The 24146-nt window shown below is 39.0% G+C and overlaps 2 protein-coding genes across 2 annotated transcripts in view; both read right to left on the reverse strand.

The window, feature by feature from the left end:
- The window catches only part of LOC107816823 (uncharacterized), a 160385-nt gene that overhangs the window by 43455 nt on the left and 92784 nt on the right, over positions 1-24146 (reverse strand). The gene's annotated exons all lie outside the window — the stretch shown is intronic.
- LOC107790317 (F-box protein At5g07610-like) lies at positions 21186-22746 on the reverse strand. Its single transcript, XM_016612236.2, has one exon. It carries the CDS (start codon positions 22588-22590, stop codon positions 21313-21315), a length of 1278 nt encoding a protein of 425 aa, XP_016467722.1. The 5' UTR covers positions 22591-22746; the 3' UTR covers positions 21186-21312.

Consider the following 24146-nt stretch of genomic DNA (forward strand, 5'->3'; position numbering starts at 1 on the left):
ACATTGAGCCGAATGTCAGAACAGAATTGATCAAAACTCTCAGGGAATTCAAAGATGTTTTTGCCTGGTCATATGATGATATGCCTGGATTAAGCACCAATTTAGTGGTTCACAAATTACCCACTGACCCGGCATACCCTCCGGTCAAGCAAAAACTAAGGAAATTTAAAACAGAAATGAGTGTAAAGATCAAGGAAGAAGTGATTAACCAGTTACAAGTGAAGGTCATTCGGGTCACTCGATATCCCGAGTGGTTGGCCAATGTGGTACCAGTCCCAAAGAAGGATGGAAAAATCAGGGTGTGCGTTGACTACCGCAACCTCAACAAAGCAAGTCCCAAGGACAATTTTCCGCTGCCCAACATTCATATCTTAATCGACAATTGCGCAGGGTGCGAGATTGGATCCTTTGTGGATTGCTATGCAGGTTATCATCAGATCCTAATGGATGAGGAGGATGCTGAGAAAACAGCGTTTATTACGCCATGGGGAACCTACTGCTATCGGGTAATGCCGTTCGGGTTAAAGAACACTGGGGCAACATACATGCGAGCAATGACTGCGGTGTTTCATGACATGATACACAAGGAAATTGAGGTGTACGTCGATGATGTGATCATCAAATCTTGGCGCCGGGAGGACCATGTAGCAGACCTAAGGAGATTTTTCCAAAGACTCCGGAGGTACGATATCAAGCTTAACCCGGCCAAATGCGCATTCGGGGTTCCATCAGGAAAGTTGCTAGGATTCATCGTCAGTCGACGGGGGATTGAGTTAGACCCATCCAAAATTGAATCCATCCGAGATTTGCCACCGCCAAGGAACAAAACAGAGGTAATGAGTTTGCTGGGTAGACTCAATTATATCAGCAGGTTCATCGCTCAACTCACAGCAACTTGTGAGCCTATATTTCGGTTGCTGAGAAAGGATGCTGCGGTAGGTTGGACAGCAGAGTGTCAGGAGGCCTTCGACCAAATCAAAGGGTATCTGTCTAATCCACCCGTGTTAGTCCCGCCTAAGCCCGGGAAGCCCCTAATCCTTTACCTGACGGTTTTGGAAAATTCATTTGGTTGTGTACTGGGGCAACATGATGACACAGGAAGGAAGGAGCAGGCCATCTACTATCTTAGCAAGAAATTCACAGTGCATGAGGTCAAGTACACTCAACTCGAGAAAACGTGTTGCGCCCTAACTTGGGTAGCTCAGAAGTTGAAGCACTACTTGTCTTCATATACTACTTATCTCATATCCCGCTTGGACCCATTGAAGTATATCTTTCAGAAACCTATGCCCACGGGTAGGTTGGCAAAGTGGCAAATTCTGCTCACAGAGTTTGATATCATCTACGTAACAAGGACGGCCATGAAAGCCCAGGCACTGGCAGACCATTTGGTAGAGAATCCCGTTGATGAAAAATACGAGCCCTTAAGAACGTATTTTCCTGACGAAGAGGTGATGCATACGAATGAGTTGGAATTACCTGAGGAACCGGGCTGGAAGCTTTTCTTCGATGGAGCTGCAAACACAAAAGGGGTTGGAATAGGAGCAGTACTCATTTCTGAAACAGGACGGCATTATCCTGTTACGGCTCAACTACGCTTCTATTGCACCAACAATATGGCCAAGTATGAGGCTTGCATTCTGGGTCTGCGCTTGGCTGCTGACATGGATGTCCAAGACGTCTTGGTCTTGGGAGACTTGGACCTCTTGGTACATCAAATTCAGGGTGAATGGGAAACACTAGATCTAAAGCTCATACCATACCGACAATGCTTGCATGATTTGAGCAAGCAGTTTCGATCGGTGAAATTCAAACACATTCCGAGAGTTCACAATGAGGTTGCAGATGCTTTGGCCACCTTAGCATCAATGCTGCACCACCCTGACAAAATGTATGTTGATCCTCTACACATCCAGGTCCGTGATCAGCACGCATACTGCAATGCCATAGAAGAAGAAGCAGATGGCGAACCCTGGTTTCATGATATCAAGGAATACCTCAGAATGGGGATATATCCAGAACATGCATCTGGAGACCAAAAAAGAGCCCTTCGGCGTTTGGCGAATGGTTTCTTCCTCAGTGGGGGAATATTGTACAAAAGAACCCCGGATTTGGGATTGTTGAGATGCATAGATGCCGGGCAGGCAACGTCGGTTATGGCAGAAGTACATGCTGGAGTTTGTGGGCCACACATGAGCGGATATGTATTGGCAAGAAAAATCCTTCGAACAGGGTGTTATTGGCTAACCATGGAACACGACTGCATCATTTTCGTGAGGAAATGCCATCAGTGCCAGATACATGGAGATTTGATTCATTCCCCGCCAACAGAGTTACATACGATGTCAGCACCCTGGCCGTTTATAGCATGGGGCATGGATGTCATTGGGCCCATCGAGCCAGCAGCATCCAACGGACATAGGTTCATTCTAGTGACCATTGATTACTTCACCAAATGGGTTGAGGCTAAAACCTTCAAATCAGTAACCAAGAAGGCAGTGTTGGACTTTGTTCACTCCCATATCATCTGCAGATTTGGGATCCCAAAAGTGATCATCACGGATAACGGTGCGAATCTTAATAGCAGCTTGATGAGAGAGGTATGCCAACAATTCAAGATTACACACTGCAATTCCGCCCCATATCGTCCTAAGGCAAATGGAGCAGTCGAAGCAGCCAATAAGAATATCAAGAAGATACTGCAAAAAATGGTGGAAGGGTCCAGACAATGGCACGAGAAATTACCCTTTGCCTTGTTGGGTTACCGCACTACCGTTCAGACTTCCATAGGCACAACTCCTTATTTGTTGGTGTATGGAACTGAGGCCGTGATACCAGCGGAGGTCGAAATTCCGTCCCTCCGAATTGTCGCTGAAGCCGGGATTGATGAGGATGAATGGATCAAAGCTCGCTTGGAACAGTTGAGCCTGATAGATGAGAAAAGATTGGCAGCAGTGTGCCATGGTCAGCTGTACCAGAAGAGAATGGCAAGAGCGTATAATAAGAAGGTGCGCCCTAGGAAATTTGAAGTAGGGCAGCAGGTATTAAAGAAGATCCTCCCACATCAGGTCGAGGCAAAAGGCAAATTCGCCCCAAATTGGCAAGGGCCTTATATCGTGACCAGAATATTGTCCAACGGTGCTTTGTGTTTGACAGATGTCGAAGGTAGATGTGTCGACATGGCTATCAATTCAGATGCAATCAAGAGATATTATGCGTAACTTCTTTAATTATGGCAATTTTTGGTTTATTTGTTTGTATTTGGCATTTGTCGAATGATGAGATGACGGAGGCAATTCTTTCTTCTATCCAAACACTTTTAACCCTCGCTTCCCCCTTTGAGCCTTAAGCAATTCTTTCAATACCCCTCATTTGGAATCACTAAGGGGAAAGATATGAAAAAAAAAGAAGAAAAGAAAAGAAAAAGAAAAAGAAAAGACATGGAAAAAAATGAGAAGAAGGAAAGGAAAAAAAAAAGAAGAAGATAAAATCACAAATACAAAACCGTGGGAACTACGTTTGACCTGATTCCTCAAAGAGGATACGTAGGCGCCTCACGGCTCGGTCATAGTATGCATCATAGTGAATATAGGATGCATAATGTACATAGTGTGCACAATATAGCACAATGTGCGTAACGCACGTAGCTCAACATAAGCGTAAAAAAATAAATTCCCCAAGCAAGAAAACTGGGGCAGAGGTTATGTTTTAAGTTCCAACAATGGTTTGATTCCAAAAGTTGTAGCACATCACCCATCAAATTATTTTCAATTTTATATCCTTTCTTTAACCCCACACCAGAACCAACGTCAACGTCCAAAAGACCTCCCGATCAATGTTCAAGAGATGTTGAGTCAGGCAAATAAGACCGAGAATAATACACCAATCCCTAGCAAAGAAGAGGATCGTCAGACTGGGAATGAATTGATAGTCAAAGGAGTCTCCAGAAGAGAGGGTCGTATCTACAACACCCCGATTCCTCGAAAGAAATAAAATGAGAGAGTCTTATCGGTGAAAACCTTCACAGGCACCGAGAGGCAATGTAAGACGAGGGATATGAAATGAGAGAGTCTTATTGGTGAAAACCTTCACAGGCACCATAAGGCGCCGAGAGATGAGAGAAAAGAGAGAGTCTCATTAGTGAAAACCCCTCGAAGGGCACTATGAGGCGACGAGACAGATCAGCAAAGCTACCACATTCGAAACGAAATGAACACTCTTTTATCATCCCCAGCAAGTCAAACCATCGGGCAAATCAATTGATACAAATAGACTGGGTCGGGAATCTATGGTGCACACCATAATCACAGGGACCAGTTGTGTCCTCTAGATAAGTTCTTTTGATTGTCTCCTCCCACAAAAAATATTGGTTCAGAAAGATTTTCTCCTTTCCATATCTTTTATTTCTTTTCCTAAAATGTGTCTTGAAAGGATTTTTCAAAGCTTAAACCAGGAACCGAAGGGGAATTCATCCAATGCAGGATAATACAAACAGTCTTAAAGGCCGGTCCCAGGCAATGCAGGGATTGTGCTCGGAAATTTTGGAAGAAGTAAGCTCCAAAAGGGAGTGGTTTCGGGAGTTAGAAGCAGACTCCCACATCATGTGTTTAAAAAGAAAGCAGAAAAGGGGATAAATTGAAAACCAATCCCCAGCAGGCTAGAGACCCCCAACAGGCAACTTTGTCCGCCAACCAATTATGGGGACAAAGAGCAAGAAAAGGGGAAGAAAGGAAAATCATCCGCCAGAAAGGCACCCTCTACCACCACGATGAAAACTAATTAAATCCTTTTCTCTGCTGCAGGAAAACAAAGGATTGACGATGACAGCAAGACGCAACGCCAGGGAAACCACCAAAAACTGGGGCAGAAAATTTTCTGCCGATTGTCGAAAATTTTCTCGGAAGAACGGGGAAGCAATTTGAATACTTTTAAGTTCTAGGTCGCCCACCAGTATAATGCGGGAATACATTTAAGTTCTAGGTCGCCCACCAGTATAATGCGGGAATACATTTAATTTCTAGGTCGCCCACCAGTATAATGCGGGAATACATTTAAGTTCTAGGTCGCCCACCAGTATAATGCGGGAATACATTTAAGTTCTAGGTCGCCCACCAGTATAATGCGGGAATACTTTTAAGTTCTAGGTCGCCCACCAGTATAATGCGGGAATACATTTAAGTTCTAGGTCGCCCACCAGTATAATGCGGGAATAATTTTAAGTTCTAGGTCGCCCACCAGTATAATGCGGGAATACTTTTAAGTTCTAGGTCGCCCACCAGTATAATGCGGGAATAACCTTTAAGTTCTAGGTCGCCCACCAGTATAATGCGGGAATACTTTTAAGTTCTAGGTCGCCCACCAGTATAATGCGGGAATACTTTTAAGTTCTAGGTCGCCCACCAGTATAATGCGGGAATACATTTAAGTTCTAGGTCGCCCACCAGTATAATGCGGGAATACTTTTAAGTTCTAGGTCGCCCACCAGTATAATGCGGGAATACATTTAAGTTCTAGGTCGCCCACCAGTATAATGCGGGAATACATTTATGTTCTAGGTCGCCCACCAGTATAATGCGGGAATACATTTATGTTCTAGGTCGCCCACCAGTATAATGCGGGAATACTTTTAAGTTCTAGGTCGCCCACCAGTATAATGCGGGAATACATTTAAGTTCTAGGTCGCCCACCAGTATAATGCGGGAATACTTTTAAGTTCTAGGTCGCCCACCAGTATAATGCGGGAATACATTTAAGTTCTAGGTCGCCCACCAGTATAATGCGGGAATACATTTAAGTTCTAGGTCGCCCACCAGTATAATGCGGGAATACTTTTAAGTTCTAGGTCGCCCACCAGTATAATGCGGGAATACATTTAAGTTCTAGGTCGCCCACCAGTATAATGCGGGAATACTTTTAAGTTCTAGGTCGTCCACCAGTATAATGCGGGAATACTTTTAAGTTCTAGGTCGCCCACCAGTATAATGCGGGAATACATTTAAGTTCTAGGTCGCCCACCAGTATAATGCGGGAATACTTTTAAGTTCTAGGTCGCCCACCAGTATAATGCGGGAAATACTTTTAAGTTCTAGGTCGCCCACCAGTATAATGCGGGAATACATTTAAGTTCTAGGTCGCCCACCAGTATAATGCGAGAATACTTTTAAGTTCTAGGTCGCCCACCAGTATAATGCGGGAATACATTTAAGTTCTAGGTCGCCCACCAGTATAATGCGGGAATACTTTTAAGTTCTAGGTCGCCCACCAGTATAATGCGGGAATACATTTAAGTTCTAGGTCACCCACCAGTATAATGCGGGAATACATTTAAGTTCTAGGTCGCCCACCAGTATAATGCGGGAATACATTTAAGTTCTAGGTCGCCCACCAGTATAATGCGGGAATACTTTTAAGTTCTAGGTCACCCACCAGTATAATGCGGGAATACATTTAAGTTCTAGGTCGCCCACCAGTATAATGCGGGAATACATTTAAGTTCTAGGTCGCCCACCAGTATAATGCGGGAATACTTTTAAGTTCTAGGTCGCCCACCAGTATAATGCGGGAATACATTTAAGTTCTAGGTCGCCCACCAGTATAATGCGGGAATACTTTTAAGTTCTAGGTCGCCCACCAGTATAATGCGGGAATACTTTTAAGTTCTAGGTCGCCCACCAGTATAATGCGGGAATATTTTTAAGTTCTAGGTCGCCCACCAGTATAATGCGGGAATACATTTAAGTTCTAGGTCGCCCACCAGTATAATGCGGGAATACTTTTAAGTTCTAGGTCGCCCACCAGTATAATGCGGGAATACATTCAGCTCTAGATTTTGGAATCAGTCACCCCACCTGAAGATGGAAGGGTACAACAGAGATCCCCAAACGGAAAACAATAAAATCCCCAGCACCAAGAAGCAGACAACTGCAGAGGCAAGCGCGCAATTCAAAAGGAAAAAAGGAAAGCGTCTCAAAAGAAGCAGTTTGGGAACGTTATAGCATGCCCAACATAACAATTTTGATGAAAAGCCATACCACCAAAGAAACAATTAAAAGGCTTGAAGAAGAGGGCATGTTCCCAGCGGATCAAGCAAAGCGATGAAAACTGGCATTCAAACGGCAGCGAAGGACCAGCATCATCTCCCAAAGTCACAAGATAAAGGCATCAGAGGAAAGCGTTAGCCGACAAGAAAGCAAGGCAACAAGAACAAGTTGAAGATGGATAAGATTTCATGATCCTCAGTCTAGCTTAGCTTCTTGTTTTTCCTTTTTAGAGCAATGTAACAGGGAGATCGATTGAGCAGTAGCATCCTACAGCAGCATACAATAGCGCACAACAGCAGCAAGCACTACGATCACATAGTAGTCCCAGCTACCAAAATTTCTCGAACTACATTGACCTGATTCCTGTTCAGCCCAGGATATGTAGGAAACCTCTGAAGCAAAGGTTCGGTCAAATCATTTTTCAAAAATGCTTCACGCGGAGTATTCGGACGGGCAAAAATCGCTCGCTTTATCTTTGCGCGAAAACCCTTCGTGTCTTCGTGCAAAGAGGGGCAGCTGTAAGCACGTGATTTTTGCTTCACGAGCAATCACTCCAAAAGGAAAACAAAATATAAAAATAGTGACAAGTGACCCCGCGGTACAAATTTTTCATGACATGTATTGTTAGTCTTTCGAGGGTCTGTCCATTTTTGCATTTAATCATTATCAAACAAAATACAAAAATGTGTGTCATTAAAAGAAAATTCAAAACATATATATGTGCATCGTTCGTTCTAGGTCTATTTACTTAAATATTTTGTTGCCTTGTTTTTTAGTTTTAATTTCATTATTTTTATTATTTGTTATTTTCTTTTTTTGTTGTTTTGTTTTAAAAGAAAATGAAATTAGAAAACAAAAAAAATGGGATTAAAATCGGTTTGGGCCCAGAAATTGAAACAAAAAAAGGGCCCAAAACCAGCATTCAGACCCAGTCCGAACCAGGCCTCAGGCAAACCTCCCAAACGACGCTGTATAAAGGCGTTTGATCTGAGCCGTCTGTCCAGGACGATCTAACGGCTCAGGACCCCTTTCAGTAACCCGTTTCAAAACCTAACCCAGGAACCAATCCGAGCCAACCCCTCACTTAAACCAAACGACCCCGTTTAACTACCAAACGACCCCGTCTCATTTTTTACCATCAGATCCAAGCCGTTGAAATCATCTGATCTAACGGCTCAGATCCGATCAACCTCCCCATATATAAACTCAGCCCTTTACCCCGCACCCCCTATCCGAACCCCACCCCTCACTCGTCTCCTTCCCCAGCCTGAAACCCCCAAACCCTAGCAAGCCGCCTTAGTTTCCCTTCCACCAAAACCCGGCGGCATGAACGCCGGTGGCCACCTCCCGAACACCCTAAGACCCCCTCACTCTCCTGAACATGGATCTGTTACTCCCTAGCCTCGAATCACTTTCCTTCGTCTCGAATCTTCATTTGAAGATTTGAGTCGAACCCGGACCTATGCCAAACCACCCCATCTTCATACCAGACACCCCCTGACCTTCCTCGTGACCAAACCAAGCTTGGTTTGGTCCGAATCTACCCACAACTCCCAAAAATCCAGATCTGAAAATCCAGACCTTAGAACACATGCACCCGGGGAATCCGGTCGGTCTTGAAAGGGGTTTTGAGGTTCAATGGATCTTAACCAAGGTGTTCTCATGTGAGAACACCCTGGTTAAAATTTGTTCGGCCTCAAATGGGCAGAGTTGAGTCGGATTTGGGTCTGTTTGATTTAAACATTTTTCGGTAAGTTTTCTTTCCCTTTTCGTTTATATTAATTGCTGATTAAGTCATTAGCATTGCTTTGTGGTAATTGTTTGTTATTTTCTGATAGTTTCTTAATTTCTTTCCTCTCAGTAAAGACCTTTTATTTGGTCGATTGTTTCTGTGTATGATTTAAATGTATCCTATGATAAGCATGTCCGATTAGTATAGTCGTCGCATGAATAACTTATATAGGCCCCAGTAGTTGAACAAAAGTTGTCTGATACCCTTTAGGTCCCTGAATGTATTGTTTATATGAGCGACTATTTATTACCTGTTATAATTAGTATACTCGACTCAATAAATGTCGTCGATTAGTTTTCCATAACTAATAAATCGAATGAGCTAATAATGTCGCATGACTAATTGAACTTTGCCACTGACTGAATGCCCCAGCATTGTTTGAAATGGTTTGTTTGCATTGTAAAAACTGACTGAAAAGTTTCAGTCCAGGCAGTCTTGAATTTGAACTTTCATCAGTTCAAGAATGCCCTGATGCTGCAATAGGCAGGGCAGTAATAATCAAGGGTTAACAAGGGTATTCTGGGGTATTAAAAAGGACAGAAAGATTAGTTTAAATAAACTGACAAGTAGGGCACTAATTTGGGATTAAACTAATACCAATGGGGAACAAGACATAAGAGTATGGGGCTTAAAATGAATAATAAAATGATGCCCATAACTCTTGATTAAAAAAAAATCAGGCGTGGGGAACAAAGGGGCTGGCACCAAAGATGCTTAGGCATGGGCTTAAAGGGTATGGGTATTCTGCCAATTGGCAGGGGAGGCAGCTTAACAACACTGGTTCATTTGGCTTATAAATAGGCCATTTGAGAACTTAAAAGGGGCTGGACTTTTGAGTCTTCAGAAAACAAAAAAACAAAAACAAAAGGCTGAAAAACTTTAGTCTGAAGAGAGGTCTAGTGAGTCCCAAATCATAACAGTATAAACATAAGGTGGTTTCCAATAGACATTGTAACCAAACACTGCCTGAAAGCTGTATAAGAGTGCATATTGGTCAAGCTGTCTTGGCCAAGTTCTGTTGCTTGCATTGATTGAGTTGTTTGTGGTTGTTGAATTGGTGGTTTTACTGCATTTGAACCCTCAGTTATTGTTGTTATTTCCTTACTCTTTCCTGGGATTGCTGGCTTGGTACTCGACTATCTGCTAGTTCTTGTATTGTGGGAGACATTGTTGGTTGTCTGTGGCTGTGGAAAACACTTGGTTTGTTGGTTGTTGCTGTGTTGTTGCTGTGTGTCTGTTGCTGCTGTGTTTGTGGCATACTGCCCGACTGACCATTCCTTTCTTCTTTTGTTCTCCATACCAGGTACACACATAATACACTGTCAGATGTAATTGGAAAATTGAGGATGAATACAAATAAGAAAACTTGAAGAATGTCTTTGTATGCATAGATTGTTGCATTAAAAATCATGTAATGTAGAAGAATTTTATTCTTGTTTTGGATGCTGGAAATAGCCTTCAGGCCCAACAACTGTTAACGAATGGTAGTTGAATTGTGTACATGGGATGGTGATAAGAGTATGCCTAAGGCAGTAGGTTGTATCTTAGATCTAGTGCAATGGTGTAGTATAAGCCTATAATGTATGCCAAGCATGAAAATCGTACACTGTTAATTAAGTTCTTTCCTTTACCATAAAATGCCATATAACTGTTAAAACCATGTTTTAAGATAAAGAACACAGGGTTTACAATCTCAACCCCACAAAGTTCGAACCCGGGTCGAAACAGACCAAGCGGGCTCGCATCAAACAAGCAGTAGCCCAGGTCTGGCCAACCGCGCGTGGGCTGGATTTGGGCCCATGATTATTTGTTCGGCTGACTGTGCACGCAGCTTCGGTCCTGATTTTTTTAAGCATTTCCGAATTCCGTTACAAACAACTTGCAAGCATGTAATTAATTAGGACTATCTACTGTTTTCAATTGATAGAGACAAACACGACAAGAAACGTAGTCGCTATAGGATATCCTTTTAAAATAAGAACGAGATGAGCCTCGATGAAATAAACAAAACGCGCAGATGCGGGGCCCTTGTTAAATGTATATTATTGAAGCATTTAGTTTCCAGGACGGGTTGCTTAGCAAATCTCACAACCCTCCTAAAATAACAACACGTTAGTCTCTTTAGGATACGCTTTAATAAACCTTACCTTCTTAAACTCGGGTGCACATTTATGTGACCCAAATCTAAACCTCGACGGATTCGAAATGTATTTCTAATCACGGGTACATTGATTGTGACGTGATCCGAGAGGCATATCCATGACGTCGCGAATTCCTTTTAAAAGTAGAACGAGACGAGCCTCGTCAAACAAAATGTACACAGCTGCGGGGCCCTCCAACTGTATATATATTAAAACACTTAGAATTCGGGACAGGCCGCTTAGCGAATTTTTCGGCCTTACCCAAAACAACAATACGCTAGTTGCTTTAGGCACGTCTTAATAATTTATTCTCCTTAATCCGGGTGCACATTTATGTGACCCAAATCCAAATCTCAACCGAGTCGAAATATGTCAACAATCACGGGTGCATTGATGCAATGTGGCTCGAGATATATTTTCACAACGTTGCAAGTCTTATAAAATAACAGTAAATGATAAAAGCGGTTTAAAAATTAAAATTTGCACATAAGTTCATATTGTATTTAAAATCAGATAAATAAACCAAATATAACAGTTAAGCGACCGTGCTAGAACCACGGAACTCGGGAATGCCTAACACCTTCTCCCGGGTTAACAGAATTCCTTATCTGGATTTCTGGTACGCAGACTGTAATATCGAGTCATTGTTCTCCTCGATTCGGGATTAAAATTGGTGACTTGGGACACCCTAAATCTCCCAAGTGGCGACTCTGAAATAAACAAATAAATCCCCTTTTGATTGTCCTTTAATTGGAAAAAACTCCCCTGCGCCCCTCGGGTGCGAAAAAAGGAGGTGTGACAGTATCCTCGTTAGTATCATTAGAGCGACACACACCCTTTTCATTGATCCTCTGACTTTCAACATTGATGATCATATCATAAGCTTGATTCATATTAGGTAGTGGTCTAGTCATTAACACCTTAGCATTTTTATACGAGTCATTAAGCCTAGTGAGAAACTAATAAATCTTTTGAAGTTGATAGTGCTCAACATGACTTTTTGACTCAGGACAACCACATATAGGGGGAGGAGTTAGTGCTTCATACTCCCAAAGTTCTCTTAGTCGAGAGAAGTATACAAATACAGAGGATACTCCTTGTGTTAGTGTGGCTATTTCCTTATGCAGTTAGGCTTCCCTAGAAGCATTCTTGGTCAAATCTTTCCCTAAGATCTTCCCAAACAGCATAGGCATCCGATTCATAGATTACAGTACTAAGCAACTTTGGAGATACTGTATTCATGATCCATGTTAGCACTATTGCATTGCATCTATCCCATAGTTCATGAAGACTAACATCATAGTTACTCTTTTTGCAAGTTCCTAAAACAAGCCTAATTTATTTTTGCCATGCATACAATTTTTAATGATCTACTCCAAATCGAGTAATTCTCAGAAACTTATAATTGATTAGAAATAAGAACCGAACCTTGTGTGTCAGATGAATGTATGTACAGAGGATTGTGATGATCAACTTGATCGACTGATTGAGCTGAATTCAGAGTTGTGGACTGAGTAGCAATAGCTTCATCATTAATCGACATTATTGAAAATTGAGAAAACCTTCGAGAATTTTGGATCGAAGAAGAGAAATGTAGCTATTAGCATATGCACAAACTGCTTGCAACCAATTTAGGTTCAATCGAGCAAATCACATATAGATCACAAACCGTAGCTTGAAGGACGTGAAATTCTAATGAGAAATTGACTCAAACACTAAACACAATGCAGCTATTGAGGATGAGACTAAGTTCTCCGTCATATCTAAGCTATCATTACTCGATTAATCGAGCTCTGATACCCTTTTGAAGAGCTTTATCTATGGCGGAGACAGACAAAGAGAAGGAAGAATGAGACAAAGGAAGAAAAACAGTTATTCCATTTTCTGCAAAATGAGATACGTACAGCTCATACACTAAACTGTGTAAGTATTACTATTTATAAAATCTAACTAACTATCATATTGCTAATCCACTAAGCAGTATAACTAACTACCTACTAACTAAAATACACTTAAATAAGTGGGACCCACAACTCTCAACATTCTAATTAGCCATTAGTTTGTTAAGGAAAACATTAAACTTGTTTAACTAAGATTATTAATTGAACGATGATACATACTTTGATTTAAATTATATTGAAAAATATCCTGGAGGAAGCCATATGTGATTGAAGGATTGAAAGAACCCGAAAAGGAATTTAGGAACAAACAAAATTTCAACAAAGACTATATAGGAGAAATTTATTAAACTAGGGAGAAAACTTGGTAGGAGGCTTTTTCACAACTCATAAACTCTTGAATCTCTCTACAAGAAAATAAGTAGTAGCACCCCTATTTATAATACTACAAAACCAAAAACCTATTCCAATATAAAATTGGTAAACAAAACCTAACTAGATATGAATTAAATAAACTACCAAATATCAAATCCTAGACAACTTAGGAATACTAATTAATCTTGGTTTAGTTTCCAACAACCTCTCTTAAACCAAGATCTTTAAATTTGATCATGCCCAACATCTTCTTCAACTTAATGAATAACTCCAATTTTAGTGGCTTTGTAAAAATATTGCAACTTGCTCTCCAGTTTTGCAATACTCAATAACTATCTCATTGTCTTGAACCAAGTTATGGATAAAGTAAAATTTGATATCAATGGGTTTGCTATGCCCATAAAAAACTAGATTCTTTGTTAACTCAATTGCAGACTTGCTATCACAAAAAATGATTGTAGGACTGTCTTTCTTGTGTTGAAGAAATCCAAGCATTCTTATTAACCACAATGCTTGTGCAATACTACTTGTTGCAACTATGTACTCTGCTTCAGCTGTCGATAAAGCAATAACTTGTTACTTTTTAGAAGACCAAAAAAATATACCAGAACCCAAATAAAATGCATAGCCAAAAGTACTTTTTCTTTGTATCATATCACCAACCCAAACACTGTCTGTAAATCCAACAAGACTACTATCATTAGTTTTTGAATAAAATATACCATCAGTTTGCGTACATTGGATATATCTCAAAATTCTCTTTGCTGCTTACAAGTGGGATTGTCGTGGAGTCTTCATAAATCTGCTAATTAATCCAACTCCATAAGTAATATCAGGCCTTGTAGAAGTCAAACACCTTAGTCTCCCTACCAATTTTCTAAAATATGTAGTGTCAACAAAGTCATCAGTCCCATCTCTAACCAACTCCAATTTTTCTCCAACATGAGTCAAAATTGATTTGGCTTTATCTATATTAAATCTCTTTAGAATATCACCAGCATATATTTTTCTGAGAGATAAATATTCATTATCTAATTGAGATACCTCAATGCCAAGAAAATAAGACATTAAACCCAAATCAGTCATCTCAAACTAGCTAACCATTACCTCCATAAACTCAGAAATTAATTTAGGATTATTACTAGTAAAAATTAAATCATCCACATATAAGTACACAATGAGAATATCTTCGCGTGACTTGAATTTGATATATAAAGTATGCTCATATGGATATCTCTGAAATCCATGTCCAATAAAATATGAATCAATCCGAGTGTACCAAGCTCTAGGTGCTTGTTTCAATCCATATAATGCCTTCTTCAGCCTACAAACTTTATTTTCTTGGCCTCTTTTGACATAACCAGCAGGCTGCTCAACATACACTTCTTCTTCAAGTACACCATTTAAGAAAGCATATTTCATATTCATTTAAAAAAAATTCTAGCAATTATTGGCAGCAAGAGAAATTATCATACGAATAGTATCAAGTCTAGCAACAGGTGAAAATGCCTCAAAGTAATTGATACATGCCTTCTACTTGTATCCTTTAACAACTAGTCTCGCCTTAAAGCGATCCATTTCTCCAGTTGGTTTGAACTTGGTCTTGTATACCCACTTGACTCCAATTGGTCTTTTTGAGGGTGATAAAGTAGTCAATTCTCATGTATTATTTTTCTCAATAGCATGAATTTCTTCATTCTTGCATGAACCCATCGATCATCTTTAATAGCTTCCTCAAAAGTAACTGGATCACAATCTGCAAATAAGGAAAAATTTATAATATCTTCATCGGATAAATCATTATCATCGCCAACAACATAATCTTGCAAACGAGTTGGTAATTGGTGTTGTCTTTGCAGGCAACTGGACGTCCCTGTTTGAACAGGATCTACTACATGTTCCTCTTGAAGTCTGCTAAAACTTCCTTCCTCTATGACTGGAATTATTGGTTGAGACCTAGATGGTTCAGAATCCTTCTTTGACCAATCCCAAGAACTCTGCACATCAAAAGTAACATCTCTGCTAATAATCACTTTTTCGGTATCTGGATTAAACAACTTGTAACCCTTTGTATCATGACTATAACCAATAAAAATACACTTTTCAGCTTTATCATTCAATTTCTTTCTCAAAGCATCAGGAACAAGAGCATAAGCAAGACAACCAAATACTTTTAGATGAGAAATATTTGCTTTCTTACCTGTCCATATTTCTTGTGGAGTTTTTCCAAAAGTAGACCATATAGGACACCCATTTAATACATAAATTGCATAAGTAACAACTTCTATCAGAAAAACCTTTTGGAATATTTTTGGAATGCAACATTGATCTTACCATGTCCATCACTGTTCTATTTTTTCTTTTAGTCATTTTTTTATTGAGGTGTATATCTAACTGTCAATCGATGCTTAATACTATACTTTTTCAAATAATTATCACAAACAACAAATTCAGTTCCCTATCAGTCCACAATATTTTAATAAAATACATATTTTGCTTCTCTACATAAACTTTGAAGCTCTTAAAAATATCACATACATCAGATTTATTTTTCAAAAAATACACCCAAGGCTTACGGCTGAAATCATCAATGAAAGTAATAAAATACTTACTACCACCATTGTAAGAAACTTCAATTGAGCACAAATCTGAATGAATTAATTGCAATGGTGCATTATGTAACGATCCGACCGATCATTTTGGGCTCTAGTACGTCGTTTGGAAGTTTAAGGTCGTGAGCAACTTCACATCAGGTATTATGACTTGTGCGCATGGTCGGAATTGAATTTCGGAAAGTTTGGAGTTGATTTGGAAAGAGAATTCCCATTTCGAAAGCCTTAAGTTGGAAGAATTGACTAAGATTGGATTTTTTGGTAAACGACATCGGAATCGGGATTCGAAGGTTCTAGCAGGTTCGTATGATGATTTCGATCTTGGGCTTATGTCCGAATCGGATTTTGGAAGACTCGGGAATGTTTCGGCACCTATTGTGGAAGTTAGCATTTTTGGAAGAATTTCATAAGTTGGGTTATAGTGTATTTTAGTTTTATCGATGTCCGTTTAGGATTCCAAGTCTGGGAATAGCTCTGCATGGTGATTCTGGTATTGAGAGCGCGATCAGAAGTGAATTCAGAGGTCTGTAGGTCATTTTGGAGTCATTTGGCTAAAGATAGAAATTTGAAGGTTTTGAGAAGTTTGACCGGAAGCGGACTTTTTGATATCGGGGTCGGATTCCGATTCCGGAAGTTAAAGTAGGTTCTTAATGTCAAATATGACTTGTTTGCAAAATTTGGGGTCAATCGGATGGGATTTGATAGGTTTCGACATCGAATGTAGAAGTTTGAAATTCTAAAGTTCATTAAGATTGGATTGGAGGTCGATTCATGATATTAGCGTTGTTTGATATGATTTGAGGCATCAAGCAGGTCTGCATTATGTTATGGGACTGGTTGGTATGATTGGTTGGGGTCCCGGGAGCCTCGTGTGGATTCCGGATGGCTAACGGATCAAATTTGGAATTTGAAGAAGGACTGAAGCAGCTTGTATCTGGTGTAACCGCACCTGCGAGGTTTTGGCCGCAAGTGCGGAGCCGCAGGAGCAGCCTAGGTACCGCAGAAGTGGCTAGGCTAGGCTGGGACCACAGATGAGATCATCTTACTGCAAAAGCGGGACCGCACCTGCGGAAGGAAGGACGCAGATGCGGAAGTTGGGGGCCTAGAGGAGGACCGCAGAAGTGGTTAGTGGGTCGCACCTACGCAACCGCAGAAGCGGTCAAGTGACCGCAGGTGCGAAAATGCTGGAGGCAGTGATGTTTTTTTAAATCGGGGGTTGGGTTCATTTCAACCCCATTTCTTCCATTGGAACCGATTTTAGAGCAACTTGGAGGTGTCATTTTCACTACCAAACTTGAGGTAAGTGGTTTATGTTAGTTTTGAGTTAATTATATGATTGTATATGGATTTGAGCATGAAAACTTGCGGAAAACTTGGGGTTTGAGGGAAAACCTAGAAAATTTGTATTTTTGGATTTTGACCACGATTTTGGTCATGAAATTTAGAGTAAATTATATATTTGAGTTCGTGAGGTTATGAGTAAACCTTATCTTCAAAATTTTTTGAAATCCGGGCACGCGGGCCTGAGGGCGTTATTGTCAACTTTTCGATCGGGGTTAGAAATTGTTATAAATTGGATTATAATGAGTAATTGAACATATATTAATGGGTTTACATAATTATTGGCTAGTTTTGGAGCGTTGTGCGTCAATTTGAGTCTTCGGAAGGACGTGGAATGCTGGTGATGGATCTTCGGAGCAAGGTGAGTCTCCTTTATAACCTTGTAAGAGGGAATTGTCCCCATAGGTGAATTAATTAGATTTGTGCTTCTATTTGTGGGGGATACGTATGCACGAGGTGACGAGAGTCTGTGCGTAGCTACTATTATATTTAAGTCCGGGTAGTCTAGGACCCAAAAGCATGCTATACTTGGAATATTTGTAATCTTATTGACAGTTTGAATTGTTTAAATAACATCGAATTAGTAAATGAATTTCTAAAAAGATTAAACTTCATTCTCTTGAATTGTTAAAAGAGAATTGACTTTTCTTTGGATAATTATTCGCTGATGACTTCTTGATTGACTGTTTGTGTGTGTTTAATTTTAGAACAAGCCGAATGCCTCGGTAGATTTAGATGCATCTATGGTTCGCGTCATTCCATCCTCTAGTAGAGCACAATTTAAATACTTGTTGGATCGGGCCGTATGACCTCGGAATGTTTTGTGCATGCTTGTAATGCTTGCTTGAGATTTATAAACTGATATTGCCTCCCTGGTCTGAGATAAATTGATAAATAATAGATTCTGAATTTGGAGACTTTTTAATATAAAAAGGAATGTTTACTTGTTTCATGACTTACTTGAATTTACTGCCGTTTTTAATAAATTCATGATTATTCGCATTATTAATGTATTACTATTGGACCACTAGTAAATGTCGAAGTCGACCTCTCATCTCTGTTTCTTCGAGATTAGACGGGATACTCACTGGGTATGCGTTGTTTTCGTACTCATACTACACTTGCTGTGCATTTTTGTGCAAGTCCGTGTGTGTCTAGTGGCCTAGTTTGGCGCAGCGGCATGGTTGATATGGAGACTTAGGTAAGCTGCATTTATCGAGACAACCCGCAGCCAGCAGAGTCTCCTTCAGAGTATTGTACTATATTTTTATTTCTGTCCAATTTGTATTACGGACAGTTACTGTAGTTTATTTCATTCCCTAGAAATTTGCTCATGCACTTATGACACCGGGTTCTGGGATGATATGGAGTATTTTTTGCATTAACTTCTTAGCAATTATATTTAATTTGAAATGGTTATCTTTTACTAGTAAAATTGAAGGACAATCATAGCTTTCAAAATTATTAAAACGAGAATTTAATTAAGTATTTTTGGTTGGCTTGCCTGACAGCGGTGTCCGGCGCCATCACGACCCTTAGTGGATTTTGGGTCGTGATACATTAGCTTTCCAAGCCTTGCTTTTCTGAAAAGGTTCTCTGTACTTCTTTTCCAAAATACACGACTCACACTTCTTGTCAGGAAAATCAATAGAAGTCAAACCATCAACCAAATTCTTTCTTGCAAGAAATTTCAAACTCCCAAAATTCAAATGCTCAAGACGTAGATACCACAACCAAGTATCATCACGGTTTATACAACTAAAGCAAGATAAATCATCACTATTGAGATAAAGAGTCCACAAACGGCTATTGTTCATATTAAACTTTGCAATTAGTCCAAATTTATCATCACTGATTGTGCCAATCCTATACTAAAAACGCAAATCATACCCCTTTTCTGATAGTTTTTCCAAGCTCAATAAATTATCTACATTATTTTCAGACATCTTAGCATGTACTTCTTTATTACCAGATTTATTAGACTAACATTCACTTTCATAATGTCCAAATTTACCATAATTATAGCACTGAATCTTATATTTATCACATCTTTGAAAATTTTGATGACTTTGTTGTTCCTTCCAAAAATTGTTATTATTTCTTTGTTGATAAGAAAAATTACCTCTACCACGGCCTCAAAGTTACTTTTACCACAGCCTCTACCTCTGAAATTCTAGCCTCGTTGATTTGTTTTTTTAAGATAACTTGTCTCTTCTTTTGTTTTAGGTTGATTCACCTTTGCTTTTAACGCCTCCTCCACAGTTTCGGGTGTGTCTTGAGACATGAACATCTCATATGTCACCAATTCACCTTCTAAATCATCAAGTGTAAAAGTGTTAAGATCTTTGGTAGCCTCAAGAACCACCTTCTTCATGAGAAATTATATACTCAAGGACCGCAATATTTTTTCAACGACTTTAACTTCATCTGATACTTCTCTATTGGTCCTCATGCCGTTGATAATATTAGTAATTCTTGTAATGAATTCTTTAACGGACTTTGTTGATTTCATTAGGGTCAACTCATACTGTCTCCTTAGCTCTTGCAATTTGACTTTCTTTACTTCGGCGGAACCTCGATGTAAATTCATCAAGATTGTCCAAGTTTCCTTTGTTGATTTTGCATGCGAAATGTTAGATACACGCAATTCAACCTTGTCGGTGAGATAGTAACATGCCTTATAATCCAATTGTCTATTTTTCTTTAATTGCTTAGCTGCATCACTTGTCAATGTTGTACCTTCTGGGGTTCCTCAAATCATGTTTCAATAATGGACCATAATCCAACAACATTGAAAAACATTTCATATATTGATGTCAGTCTTCAAATTATTTTTGTCATCAAACTTGAAAACTTGGCAATCACGTAAATATAGAATATTCATAATTTTTTTTAGGATCTCATCGACTCTAATAGAATCTCGTATATGCCCCTATGTTTCCAAGATAGTTTCCACTAATGGTTCTTTTGAACTGTGGGAAAAATGAAAAAGAATTCTTGCAACACAACTCCTGCGTTTCACCACGTGAAAGTCATTTCAAGAAAATGTTTGAGGTGTGCATTTCTTTCAATGCAAAATAGGAAAAATAGAACTACATACATATAATTTTGAATTTATCATTTTCAGAACTAGTGAATTTTCTTGTATTCCGTACCTATATTTTTATGACAATGTTTTACTAGATAGTAGTATAAAGTTTAAAATGTTAATATATTTTACATATCAATTTGATAAGGAAAAACTTGTACACGATAGGAAAATATTCATTGTTTACTTTTTTTAGTCATATACATAAATATATATATTATTTATACACGATTATACACATATAATACATAACTTATACATATATTATATCTTCACATGCTATTTTTAATTTAAATGATTGGGTGGATAATTATTTGGATTAATTCTTCTAAAATAAAAGCATGTCACGTACTCATGTAACAAGCATAGTTGATGTAACAAGCATTATTTAGGATTTTAACTTAATCAGGGAGTTAACAATAGAGTAAGTATTGTTTTTGGGAAAATAATATTGTTGGGTCACTCTCAATATAATAGCTGAAAAATATATATTTTTCTTATATATATATATTATATTATATATTTTTTCGGCTATTAAATATAAATTTTTTTGCACGTGCTAAAACGAAAAAAAAAAAACCTTTCTTTTGTTTGTACATTTACATTAACCTGGGAATCTAGATTCTAGAAGACCGGTCCATTCAGGAAGTGGTTAACAGCTGGTGCAAGTAGCTACAGAATTAAATGTGTTTGCATGTGCACAAAAGTGAATAGGACAAAACATTATTACTGATTATGCCCTTATATTTCTAGATTATGTCCACAAATGGTCCGTCTGAGACTTTGCTACACTTCTACAAAGGAAAAAAGAATTGTAGCTACACCTACACGGCTCGGTGTGTCACTCACTTCACCACGTGAAATTCTTTCCAGAAAGAAACTTGAGATGTGAGTTCTGTTTACAATTAATAACTAGCACAAAGCTTTTCATTCTCAAACATAATGGAGAATCTGATATTGTATTAGTAACATACAAAACTAACCACAAAGGGTAATTCAGAATACAACATTACGATTCAAAAAACTCAAACAAAAGCCAGTGTCTCAACATGTGTATAGGCATCAAAGCAATCATACCGTGCACCACCAATAAAAAGTCTGAAATAATCAGGCTTTATATCAGCTAGCTCTTTGACACTCCCATTCTGCATTTCATACAAAATAATTTTCCCCGGAATTGAAATCAAGAGTCTTGCATTATTTTCCTCATCTGCTAGAAAACAGAGCACAGTAAATGCATATGGAAAGTTATAATCTTCAGGAGGATACATTTCTTGATTCACCATAGCTGGATACAAAATGGTCAAAAATTCCAAGTTAACTCGATACTTCACAAACCACTGAGAATAATCACTCTTCAACTCCAAAACATCAAACTCAATATCTTGAGGCTTATGAATCTCAATAAGATGCAAATGCCCACCCGATTCCCCAAAATACTCAATATTCCTGTACCACTGACCTTCAGGAATTTGAGTACTAGGCATTGATTTAAATTCAATGCTATCAGTTTCAAAACACAAAAACGGGCCTGTTTGACTAAACCAGTGTATAGCCCCTTTCCAGTAAACTCCACGGTAGCAACATAATTCCACATTACCATTACAGTACTCAGTTGAATGCCTCCAGACCCCACAAGCTGATGAATACACTGAGAAACGAAGTTGATTTTCAGATACAGACAACCAAACACAAACAACATCGTAATCACCAGATCTTTTGGGGTCAAATGCTAAGTTCATACTTTTCACTACCATTCCGTCTGGCACTGGAATAAACCTATGATGACCTGTAGTAAGATTATAAACGTAAAATTCGGTTTTTGCATCATCTGATTTAAAACCGAGACATACAAGTCCATTACAAGAGCTGATATTACTCAGAACTTTGCCATCACGTGCATCGGATAAACGGTCGTAAATCCGGCCCATTGCAGCTAGGCGTTCTTCGTGGAGACTAAGGAAATCATAATTCGGGTGTCGGCACAAGAAAACACCGACGGTGGAAGCAGAGGAGGTAGCGTTTCTACGGGTATGGAGGCGGCGGAAATAGGTACTGGAAATAAGGGAAAGCCAGTGTTTCGAGACGCATTGGAAACGAAGTAGAGTTTTTGGGGGTAAGCGTAGGAGTATTTCAGTTAACAGACCTTCACTGCCGGCGATTTGCTCCGATGAAGGCAAGATTTCGGAGGAAATCGGCAAGTGCTGCTGCTTTAGCTGTTGGTTGTAACTTCGGGAGTGGGTAAGTGTCAGTTTGATCGGAGCACTAGCACCGCCGTACGATGTACAGTCGCCGGAAACCATGGTCGGATTTTTTTTCTTCCGAAACTCAATGAATTGAAGTGTATTTGGACACTCTATATCAAGACCAAGTGACCAACAGTCGGTCTTTGTCCCCACAACTTGACAGAGAGAGGGGAAGACTTGTTAGATAGAGTTAATAATCACATGGGGCAACTTTATTTGTGACCATAGGAATATTTTATTAAGTTTACTATTGGATAGAGTTAATAATCTCATGGGCCAACTTTATTTGTGAACGTAAGTTAGCCACAAACTACACGTGTTTTTGCTGATTTGGTCAATTTCCACAAAGAACCTACAATTCGATAATGTCTCGATCTTCTAGTTTTGGCATAGGGCTGCATAAGCCTCAACGGTACACATTTTTTTTAAAACTAATTTGAGTACATGCACGTATCAATTATTAAAATTTATATACAAATAAAGAACGAATTATGCCAAAAAATAATCATATAACATTAAATAAATTTAACAGTCATTTAAATAACAAACAATAAATATTATTATAACCTAAGTATAATACTGTAATTATAAGTATTTCATTATCAATCTTATAATATGTTATGTTGTTGAAAACCTAGAATCAAGGCCTCTGGCTCACTACCTTGGTCTCCTCGGGAAATTGAATCTCACTCGATATAATAGTGTGCTTTTTGTACCTAGAAACTATTGTAACCCTTAATAAGCAAATTTCTTGAAAATGTCAGCAATGCTTTATTCTTGTAATAAGAAAAAGGCTGGAGTTAGTCAATTTTTTTGAACATTGAAAATCCAGGTGAATAATAAAGTGAACAATGGATTTTTTTTTCCAGAAAGACTTATTCAATATTCGAGATTGTGAATGCAACTCTCCGTTATGATTCTAATAAGGAGAATTAAAGAATTGAGAAGAAAAGTAAGAAGTGCACCTGCTTTCGAGTCTTTTATACTTTTGTTAGATGCTTCATAGTCTAGTATGGGAATTGGGCAAGAATTTTAAATCTGTATTTTGTGATGTTATTTGTTCGCGATTAATTTTCAGATTGTTTCGATATTTTGTTTAACTTATTAAATGCTTCGAATTAATGGTTAAGGTGTGAACATTAGGTTCGTCTGGCGGGTGGTGTGTTGGATACCAATCATGTCTAAGGGATTGATTATGTCACGAACCAAAAATCCCTCCAAAGAAGTCGTGATGACACCTAATCTCTAAATTAGGTAAACCTAACATTTACTGTAATAATATGGGTATTTACTAACTTTAAATTAAATTACTCTGAACAAAATACAATTCTCAAAACCGGTAGTACAAGTCACAAGCCTTTCTAGGAGTAGTTATACAAAATAAATACATCACTACTCCGAAACAAAGCGAACAAATGGAAATAAGTACAATTGAAGTGACTCTGAGGACTGCGAACGCTGCAGCAAGTTTACCTTGAGTCTCCACCGCAACGAATAACTACTATCAATCAAATACCTGGATCTGTACACAAAAATGTACAGAAGTGTAGTATCAGCACAACCGACCCCATGTGCTGGTAAGTGTCTAGCCTAACCTCCGCGAAGTAGTGACG

Source organism: Nicotiana tabacum, chromosome 6 (assembly GCF_000715075.1).
Source record: "Nicotiana tabacum cultivar K326 chromosome 6, ASM71507v2, whole genome shotgun sequence".
In the NCBI taxonomy this organism is placed as follows: Eukaryota; Viridiplantae; Streptophyta; class Magnoliopsida; order Solanales; family Solanaceae; genus Nicotiana; species Nicotiana tabacum.